Source organism: Furipterus horrens, unplaced genomic scaffold (genome assembly GCF_987537825.1).
Source record: "Furipterus horrens unplaced genomic scaffold, mFurHor1.1.pri manual_scaffold_13, whole genome shotgun sequence".
Taxonomy (NCBI): domain Eukaryota; kingdom Metazoa; phylum Chordata; class Mammalia; order Chiroptera; family Furipteridae; genus Furipterus; species Furipterus horrens.
In genome coordinates, this window is record NW_028327183.1 from 46491280 (window position 1) to 46501658 (window position 10379).

The window sequence follows — 10379 nt, forward strand, 5'->3', positions numbered from 1 at the left end:
TACAGCCCTGTCACTTATTCATTTGCTCACCAATTTGTTTTTAAGATTTTATTTATTTATTTTTAGAGAGAGGGAAAGGGAGGGAGAAAGACGGAGAGAAACATCAATAGATTGCCTCTTGCATGCTCCCAACTGGAGATCTGCCCTGACAGGGAATTGATCCAGAACCTTTCAGTTTGCAGGCCAGTACTCAATCCACTGAACCACATCAGCCAGGGCAACTCACCAGTTGTTAACATGACCTCCACATCAGGGTTACTGGGTTGTGCTAGGAACGCCAACATTGCCCCACGTAGTCTCTCCCTTCTGTTTCATTTATTCATTCTTCTGGATATCAAACAACTATTATAATGCCTCTTGTCAGGCCAGCGCTGTGCTGGGGACTTGGAGGTGACCAAGCAACCTCAGCTGTGCTTTCCCAGGGCTCACACTCTACAGGGGAGACAGACGCATCCCCAAGCAATGACAACCAAGATGGGATAGTCCAGAGGACTGACAGAGACCCTGAGTTGACCCTCAAAGGGTCAAGAGCAGAGTGGGGAAGGGCATTCCAAGCAGAGGGAACGGTGTGTGCAAAGGCGGGAGAGCAAGAGAGTGTGATGCGCTGGGGTAGTTTCTCAGACCTCATTTTTTAAATTGTCTTAATTGTTTATCAAGAGAAACTATTTTTTAGCTCAGATATTCATGTTTCATAGTTGAGGAACACAGGTCAATGACAAACTTCCATGGAATTCAACCCAAAGAAATTCTTCACATTCCAAGATCACTTTGCAGTCTGAAAGATGCCAGCCTTCCTCATCTCCTCAAAATCTTTCATGGAATCCTAATTTTTGTAGAAATCTGCTTATGTTGCCTTTCTTCATTCAACAACATTAACCTTATAGACAGATGTAACCTCCAGGGATTCAAGGATGGCTCCAACAATATGAAATCACAGATACTTGGCCAGAAGGCCACGCAACTGAGGTTTTTGTCAAAGCACTGGAAGACACGGTAGTTATAGTCTTCTCATCAACACTGTCCTTCCTGATGGAGTTCAAACCTCATTTTTAAGATTTTATTTATTTATTTTTAGAGAACATGGAAGGGAGAAAGAGAGGGAGAGAAAAATCAACGTGTTGTCACCCCTCATGTGTCCCCCAAATGGGGACTTGGCCCTCAACCCAGGCATGTGCCCTGGCTGGGAATTGAACTGGCAACCCTTTGGTTCGCAGGCTGGCCCTCAGTCCACTGAGCCACACCAGTCAGAGTTCAAACCTCACTTTTTGGGACAAGTTGTGAGGAGTTAGTAGTGAGAAATGAGGTTGGAAAGAAGTTGGCAGTAACAGGTCACTCAGGGCTTACCTTTGCCCTGAGAGCACTAGGGAGCCACAGATGGGCTTTTAGCAGGGGAGGGAGGGCCTGATCATATCTGTGCTTTGGATACACCTCTCTAGATGCCAAGTGTAGGGTAGAAAGAGCAGTGAGACAGGAATCTGGGAGAGCAGAGGTGAGGCTGATTCAGGGAGACCCCAAGCAGGAGAGGAGGAGTTTGGACTGTGGCTGTGCAGAGGAAGGGGCTGGAAAAAGGGACTTCAGGTCACAGAATGCAATACTTGGGAACAGGAAGCCCAGAGGGTGGAGGGAAATTTTACAAATCTGGGCACACATTCAGGTCTGCAGCCTGAGTGAGTGGGGTTAGCGGGGATGGCAGACCTGGCCCTAAGAATGGGACACAGGAGAGGGGTAGGATTTAGAGTAAAATGTCAAGTTCATTGTAGCATAGGGATCAGCGAGATTTTGGGGATTATCAGCGGTGGGATAGAACGGCTGGAGATGCTGTGGCCAGTTGGGGAGATTAAGGTGTCAATGGGAAACACTGGAAGCCAGGAGGGTGTATGTTGGCAGTCTATGGGGACACTAGTCTCACCTGCATCATCTGTGAGGTCACGGGGAGGCCAGGATAGCAAAGAGGCCTTGTCTTGAGGGTTTTTCCGTTGCTAGGCAAACGGTTCCCAGGGCGCCGTTGCTAGGTACTTGTGCTTTTTAAAAACCACGCCTCTTTCCCCTACGGACCCCGCCCCCGCAGCCAACCACACATCGGTCTCAGGCACAAAGGCCGCGCCCACCTTTTCGCCCCGCCCACATTCCTAGAACCGTTACCCGTGCGACGGCCGGAGCTTGTCCCGCCTCTCGACCCTGGTGCCAATCGAAGAGACGTCGCCCGGGCGACGACCCCACCTCTTCCGGCTCGGGTCCGCGGCTTCCGGCAGGGGGCCGGGTGGCGGGCGGTGGGTGGCGGTAGGGCTGTGGTGGGGCCCCGGGGGGCGCCCAACATGGCGGCGGGCGGCGCAGAGGGCGGCTCCGGCCCCGGCACCTCCATGGGAGATTGCGCGGAGATCAAGTCGCAGTTCCGCACCCGAGAGGGCTTCTACAAGCTGCTCCCTGGAGACGGCGCCGCTCGCAGGTCGGGTCCGGCTTCCGCCCAGACCCCGGCACCGCCCCAGCCACCACAGCCCCCGCCCGGTTCCGCCTCTGCCTCCGGCGCCGCGGGCCCTGCGTCGTCTCCGCCACCCGCAGGCCCCGGGCCGGGGCCCGCGCTGCCTGCCGTGCGCCTCAGCCTGGTGCGCCTCGGGGATCCGGACAACGCCGGGGCCGGGGAGCCGCCCGCCACGCCCGCGGGTCTGGGGGCCGGAGGAGACCGCGTCTGCTTCAACTTGGGTCGCGAGCTCTATTTCTACCCGGGCTGCTGCCGCCGCGGAAGCCAACGGGTAAGGGGCTTGCACCACGAGCAGCGTGGGTGCTGAGAGGATGGGGTTCCCTAGGTGATCCAGAAGTGGCAGGAGGCCCGAAATGATCTGGGGCTCTAGATGGGCATTCTAGACATGACGGACATCCCAGGGGGGAAGGGTTCTTGGAGGTAATGCAGAATTCCAAAAGTGATGGGAGGCCCCTGGTGCCGGCCATCCTAGAGGTGATGGGAAACCTTGGGGTCATGTGGGATCCCTGGGGGTTATGGAATGGTGAGTGTTCTGGAGGTGATGAGGAATTCAAGATAATGTATGTAGATCTTCCCGGGTTCTGGGTGGCGGGCCTTCAGCAGGTGATGGGGAATCCTGAGGTGATGCAGAACCCAGAGGTATTGCAGTCTGGAGGTGTTAGGAAGGGGTTTTTGAGATTTGAGCAGCCAAAGGTCAGGATTCTGGAAGTGATGACGGCTTAGAGGTAACAGGGATCCCAGAGAAAAATTAGCGTTCCGGAGGTAGTGAGAGCCCGGGAGGAAATGAGAATCTCAGCTGATGGGAGATGTGGAGGTGATGAGAGCCCAGAGGGGACATCCTCAGGTGTGACGGGTGCCTCTACGGTGATCTAGGTGCCAGAGGGGAGGAGACCCCTGGAATTTATCGTGGTCCCCAGAAGTGATGGGGATCCTGAGAGCCCAGAGGGGATGAAGGTACCTAAATGTGGGGGACTTTTGAGGTTTAATGGGTCCCTGAACTAAGATAGAGGTCCTGAGATTTAGGGACTCCAAGTGAAGGGGCTCGTGAGATGGGCTTTAGAGGTCTGAGGATTTGGGTGACCCTCAGTTTTGGGGGGCTTGGAATATTGGGGTGCTAAGACCCAGGGGAGTTGGCTGAGGTTATGGGCCAGGACTGGAAAGGAATCGGAGCTCAGGGAGGTTGATGCTGTGGATGAGGGTGTCCGTGAAGTTGGAGGGGTCCAACTCTGGGGAGACACTGTGGTCCTATGCCCTTCCTGTCTGTTTTTCTCTCTGCTCTGTCTGAGATTTGGTTCCCTCTTTGTGTCTGTGGTTGCTCCCTTCCTCCCCATTCACCCATCTACCTCCCCACTTCCCTCCCGAGTTTAACCCAGCTTCCTCTCAGTGGTTTCCCCCCCGACCTCAGCACCCTCTTCCTTCCTCAGTGGTAGACAATGTTAACTCCTTCTCTCCCACCGCTTAAGTCCATTGACCTCAACAAGCCAATTGACAAGCGGATCTATAAGGGCACCCAGCCCACCTGCCATGACTTCAACCAGTTCACTGCTGCCACGGAGACCATCTCCCTGCTGGTGGGGTTCTCAGCCGGCCAGGTACAGTACCTGGATCTCATCAAGAAGGACACCAGCAAGCTATTCAATGAAGAGGTGATTGTGGGCCCCCAGGGGTCCCCTTCCCTACCCTGTCACCCACCCTCGTACACCATTAGACTGTGCCATTAGACTGTTTACAGTTTACCATTAGACTGTAGCTCCCCAGGAGCTGTACCTCTCATCCTGAGAAGGGCAGGAGGAGGTGGATGGACAGCTGTGGGGGGTGGGTGACAGACAGCAGCCAGTATGATAGCAGCTAATAATACACCTGTGCCTCCTGTGCCCAGGCCCTGTGCTTTGTTAGCCATATACCAAACACTCTATTCCTAGAGCTTTCATTAAGCAATGGATTAGGGATCAAGAGCCCATTTTGCAGATTAAAGAACTGAGGCTAGTCACTGGTTCGTATTTGTTTGAAGTCAGAGCCCTTAGTCTTCATATTGTGTGTCCTCTGGGCATTGGATTCAAATCCTTGCTGCACCACATTTACTCGCCGTGTGGCTTTGGGGAGGTGACGGTTCCTCCCTGAGCCTCAGTTTTCCTCTGCAAAATGGATTTCCATCCCTGCCTCACAGGACTGTTGTAAAACCGTGCACAGCGATCGCTCAGTCCTGGGCAGACTTGGCACAAGAGGAAATGCCAGCGAGCAGCCTCGTCCGTAGGCAGGGACTACCCATGTCCTGTATCGCTTTTCCTCTGTTCAGAGGCACTGTTCCATCCACACGCAGGTGCACGAGTGGCAGAAGGGGTGAGCGGAGCAGTGAATGGAGTAACAATGCACCAGCTCACCCCTTCGCAGAATATTTATTGAGCATTCATCCTGTTCCAGGCACGTTCTCAGCACTGGGAATGTCGCATCTCAGTGAACAAAACAGACAGGGGCCCGCCTTGGTGAAGCTTTCACCTAGCTAGGAGGGCAGGCAGTTATGGGAGAAGTGAGGGATGCTGTGTGGCAGAAGGTGCTGTGTGCGGGGGAGAAACACCCAGTGGGGAGGGGCACGGGAGTGCTTGGGGGGTGCAGGTAGGGGGTCAGGAAGGGTCTCACTGGGAGGTGACGTGGAGTCAAAGATGTGAAGGAGGCAAGAAGAGTTACCTGGGAAAGGACATTCTGAGTAGAGGGAGCAGCTGGGACAGAAGCCCCGAAGCAGGACCTGGCCAGAGCAGTTACGGAGAGGGTGAGTTCCGAGACGTCACGGGAGGAGCCAGGTCCTGGAGGGACTGCAAGGCCAGGGGAAGGACTTGGGCTTTTAGAACTTCTCTCCGCTGGGGTTCATCCGAGCCACAGAACACAGAATAGTTTGATTTGATTGTTTTCTCCATTCTCCCAAGAACGAGAAGCGCCTTTGCCACCTAGGAAAGAAGTCAGTTCCTTCCATTCGGTGGACGCCTGAGGGCGTTAGGGCTCCGAGCTGCCTGGGGGTGTGGGGGGCAGGGGCGCCAGGTGCTGACTCACATTTTAGCAGCAGCTGACTGGCTACAGTGCAGAGAGTGGACGTGGGCATTGGTGGCTTGGCAGCCAGTTAGGCCATTGCGGGATTGATGGCTGCGGGGACCAGGGTAGTTGGAGTGAGGGGTGAGGGTCGAACAAGGGTCAGGTTCTGCATATTCCTGAAGGATTGGACGTGAGTTGTGAGGAGGAAAGGAGCAACGATGAGCCGCAGGCAGGACGGACTTGTCCAGGGAACACCAGATGACTCCCGTGCGCAGAGCTCTGTGCTGTGGGGCTGGAGCAGTGAGCAGATAGATACAGATCCCTTCCTGGGGGAAGCTGAGGTCCTGTGAGTCAGTTTGTTGCCTGAGGCCTGACATGGTAAAGACGGCAGGGGCGTTAGACAGATAGAGGACAGTTCTCTGGAAGGCAGAACTGCCCCTTTGCCAAAGATGGGACACGAAGGCTCCACGGGGCTCCTGTGGCTGCCTCACAAGCAGCCCTTCTGCGTTCCCTAGCGTGGGGGATCTCCTAGGAGGCCTGCGGGGGCTGACTGTCTTCTCCCAACCCCCGCCGTCTCCCCTGGCAGCGGCTGATCGACAAGACCAAGGTGACATATCTGAAGTGGCTGCCTGAGTCGGAGAGCCTGTTCCTGGCGTCACACGCCAGCGGCCACCTGTACCTGTACAACGTCAGCCACCCTTGCGTGTCGGCGCCGCCCCAGTACAGCCTGCTGAAGCAGGGCGAGGGCTTCGCCGTCTATGCTGCCAAGAGCAAGGCGCCCCGCAACCCACTGGCCAAGTGGGCGGTGGGTGAGGGGCCCCTCAACGAGTTTGCCTTCTCACCCGACGGCCGGCACCTGGCCTGCGTCAGCCAGGACGGCTGCCTGCGCGTCTTCCACTTCGACTCCATGCTCCTGCGGGGGCTCATGAAGAGCTACTTTGGAGGCCTGCTCTGTGTGTGCTGGAGCCCTGATGGGCGCTACGTTGTGACAGGTGGTGAAGATGACCTGGTCACCGTGTGGTCCTTCACCGAGGGCCGCGTGGTGGCCCGTGGCCATGGCCACAAGTCCTGGGTCAACGCTGTGGCCTTCGATCCCTACACCACAAGGGCCAAGGAGGCGACAGCAGCCAGTTGTGACGGGGAGCGGAGTGTCGAGGAGGAGGAGGAGTCCGAGGCAGCAGGCCCAGGCTCGAGTGGCGGCGCCCCTCTCTCGCCAATGCCCAAAGCCGGCTCCATCACCTACCGCTTCGGCTCGGCCGGCCAGGACACGCAGTTCTGCCTGTGGGACCTCACTGAAGACGTGCTTTACCCACGGCCGCCCCTGGCCCGCACCCGCACGCTCCCTGGCACGCCGGGCACCGCACCGCCTGCCGCCAGCAGCGCTCGGGGTGGCGAGCCAGGCCCTGGGCCCCTGCCCCGCTCGCTGTCTCGCTCCAACAGCCTCCCCCACCCAGCCGGCAGTGGCAAGGCGGGCGGCCCAGGCGCGGTGGCAGAGCTGGGCACGCCGTTTAGCATCGGCCGCTTTGCCACCCTCACACTGCAGGAGCGGCGGGACCGGGGCGCGGAGAAGGAGCACAAGCGCTACCACAGCCTGGGCAACATCAGCCGGGGTGGCGGGGGCGGCGGCGGCGGGGACAAGCCCAGTGGCCCCGTTCCCCGCAGTCGGCTGGACCCAGCCAAGGTCCTGGGCACGGCGTTGTGCCCGCGCATCCACGAGGTGCCGCTGCTCGAGCCACTGGTGTGCAAGAAGATCGCCCAGGAGCGGCTGACGGTCCTCCTCTTCCTGGAGGACTGCATCATCACCGCCTGCCAGGAGGGCCTCATCTGCACGTGGGCCCGGCCCGGCAAGGCGGTGAGTCGGCCGCCCTGGCCTACCCGGGGCCCGAGACCCAGGACGAGGCGGGTGTTGGGAGAGGGGCTCGGCGCTGTCACAGCCTCTAGCCCTGTGGGCTGAAGGGAAACTGGGAAATCTTAGTGTCCCAGAGCAAGCCCACCCACAGCTCAGAGTGACAGGCTCTGGAACCCTTGGCAGCAATCAGTAGGGAGAGTCGGGCAAAAGAGACAACTGGGAGCTTTGGGGACCATGGGCAGCTATCTGAAGGGCAGGCAGTGAGTGGCCCTGCACAGACGGGTCTTACCACTTGTCACCTGAAGCCAGATTGCATTTCTAAGGAAAATGATTTTTAAATGGTGAAACCTTTTGGATATTGTGGGTCAAGTTTTATGGATGGGACTGAGCCTTGGGCCTGGCTACCGCCCTGGGTCTGGACTGTGGGGAATGACCCCAGGGCTGGAGGCTCAGACTGGATTCCCAGGCTCAGGGTCCAGTCCTGCACTCCTCCCTATGTGACTTCGGGCCCCTCTCAGACCTCTGTCACCTCTTAGGACAGGGAGGCTTGAAAACAGGTGGTAAGGGGTTGATGCGCCCACCTCCTGGGTGGCTGTGAGGTTCAGGAAGACCCCTGTAGTGAAGCATAGGCTTGGCGCCTTGTATCTTTGGAGCTGTGGATTCCTGTCTCAGCTCCTCAGGGCCTGGTCTTGGGTGCCCAGGATGTCAGGTCTGAGGGCTGAAGCTTGGTTCCTTGGAGGGAAGGTGTTTGCATCATAGCGTCCTGTATCCCTAGAACTTAGAGCACAGTCTCAGCCTCATAGGTGGGGCATTGGAATTTGGGGAGTCTGGAGAGTCCTGAAAGAGACCCATCTATCTCCCCTAGTTCACAGACGAGGAAACCGAGGCCCAGGCAGGGGAAGGAAGTTGGCCCAGGTCACCCAGCAAGTCAGTGGTAGAGGTAGGATGGACCCTGAGTTCTTTCCCCCCAGAATTTCCAGACCCCTTCAGAAATGGACCCCAGTTTTCCCTTCTCCCCACCTCCACCCCTTCCCCATCCTCTGCTCAGGATCACATCACCTGAGAACTTTAATTATTGTATGAAAGTGCTGCGTGCTGGGATAGGGGAGCTAGCCAAGATGTAAGTTCCAGAACCTAGAGCAGCAGGTGCTGTGGGTGGGTGTGGGGCCTGGGGTGGACTGAAGGGCGAGGCCAGGGTGGTAGGAGCCCCAGGCTGTCTCTAACTCCCGTCTCTCCCCTCTCATCTTCCCCAGGGCATCTCCTCCCAACCAAGCAACTCCCCAAGCGGCACAGTGGTGTGAAGCCGTGGGTGACGGGTTCCTCCACCCCCACCCACCTCCTGCCATAACCCTGCCGCTGGCCTGATGGGTCAGCATATTAACAACACTAACCATGATGGATGGACTGCTCCGGCCCCCTGCCCTGCACAGATTTGGGGGGTAGAGTGTCCCTCCCAGACTGGCCGAGCCCCTGGGGGTATGTAGTGGCCCATGTGGCCCTCATCCTTGTCCCCACCCACTGCCAAGTACAATGACCCCATCTGCTGAAACATCAGTGTTAGCCTCATCCCTGTCCCCAGCATGTGACTGGTCACTGTGGGAGGAGAAGCTCCCCACTCAAAAGAGCCCTAGCTCTGCAGTGTGCCCTTCGGTCAGTGGGCAGGGCAGGGGCCGACTGCCCTCCCTCAACCCTTAGTCCCAGCCCCCCCGCCCCTCCTTGCTGTTGTTTGTGCTTTTGAAGAGTGTTAAGTTATGGATGCCCCCCAGGGCCCTCCCTGTCCCCATCACCTCTTATTTATACTAAAGTTCCCTGTTTTCACAGCGTCTGTTCCTTCCTGGGAGGTGTGGAGGGAAAGTGTGTGTGTTTTCACTGCGTGCTACATCAATCCACTTTTTTAAAAAATATTTTATTTTTAGGGCAAGTGGAAGGGAAGGAGAAAGGGAGAGAAACATTGATGTGCAAGAAATACATTTATCAGTTGCCTCTCACACACCCCCAACTGGGGACCCTTTGATTCGAAGGCCAGCACTCAGTCCATTAAGCCACACCAGCCAGGGCACACTTTTTTCTTTTTTTAATAGGAAGTTTATTTAGAAAGTCACAGAGGTAGGAGAAGTGAGCTGGCTGGGCTGCGTGGGCTCAGGGAACAAGTTCCAGAGGCAGAAACGGCCATTGGAGCTCAGGAAAGTGCACTCAAAGAGGGGATTGGAATGGGCCTGCATCAATCCACTTTACTTATTTATTTATTTATTTTACCCAGTACCAGCCGTCTTTTATTAGGTGTTAATTACAATATGAAAGGATTCATGGGTACTGTTCAAAGATAATGGTCAGGGATACGGAATCCACACTGGGTCCTCTTCAGTGGTACTTGCGCCGCCGCTCATGTTTGAGTTCCTTATAAGAACGGCAGTAGTTAAAAAGCACATAAGCTGCCAGCACCATAGAAATCCCAGCAACACCCCCTTTCTTCACATTGATATACTTGTTGTAATACCGGTAGTAACCTCTTTGAAATGCTCCAGCAATGCCTTTAGGAGTGAAATCCCGCATCAGTATCAGCTTGGCAGCTCCCCTAGTTTGACATCCATGAGTCTCTTCTTCAATGGTACGACTGACGCCATCTTGGAGTCCGGGGTGTCCCTTCTCTGCATCAATCCACTTTAAATGGGGAGCCTGGCCCTGTCCCCCAACCCCTTTCACCCCCCTCTTAATAGGGTGGGAGGAGGGACGTGCTTAGGGCACCAGCCCCCCAAACCCTGAGGGAGGAGAGCCACAAGGGTCCCCTCCTCAGAGTCCTCAGTGGGAGTTTGCAGAATTATTTGAAAAGGTCCTAATTGTCCAAATCTGATACTACAGGGCCTTCCCAAATGGGGGGTGCCCCAGGCAGCTCCAGAAGCCCAGAGTGAGTGTCCTGGAGCACAGGTCTTGGCCTCCTGCTGCCTTGGGTCTGGCTTTCCGGGCCCAGCCGTCCAGAGCCAGCCTGAGCCCACGGTCTCCCGGAGAACTGTCCACCCTGGAAAGGAC

The 10379-nt window shown here is 56.5% G+C and overlaps 1 protein-coding gene and 2 pseudogenes across 2 annotated transcripts; 1 reads left to right on the top strand and 2 right to left on the bottom strand.

Annotated features, from left to right (window-relative positions):
- Positions 1-763: 763 nt before the first annotated feature.
- On the bottom strand, positions 764-2317 carry LOC149994978 (cytochrome c oxidase subunit 6C pseudogene; annotated as a pseudogene).
- DMWD (DM1 locus, WD repeat containing) lies at positions 2154-9170 on the top strand. 2 transcript variants are annotated; one of them, XM_090259928.1, is made up of 5 exons: positions 2154-2750; positions 3943-4125; positions 6090-7355; positions 8218-8292; positions 8606-9170. In XM_090259928.1, exons 1-5 carry the CDS (start codon positions 2316-2318, stop codon positions 8651-8653), a joined length of 2007 nt encoding a protein of 668 aa, XP_090116054.1. In that variant the 5' UTR covers positions 2154-2315; the 3' UTR covers positions 8654-9170. The 2 variants fall into 2 exon arrangements, with proteins under 2 accessions (XP_090116054.1, XP_090116055.1); XM_090259929.1 differs by lacking the exon at positions 8218-8292 and having other exon boundaries at positions 2156-2750.
- A 486-nt stretch (positions 9171-9656) lies between these two features.
- LOC149994980 (ATP synthase F(0) complex subunit f, mitochondrial pseudogene) lies at positions 9657-9982 on the bottom strand (annotated as a pseudogene).
- Positions 9983-10379: the final 397 nt, after the last annotated feature.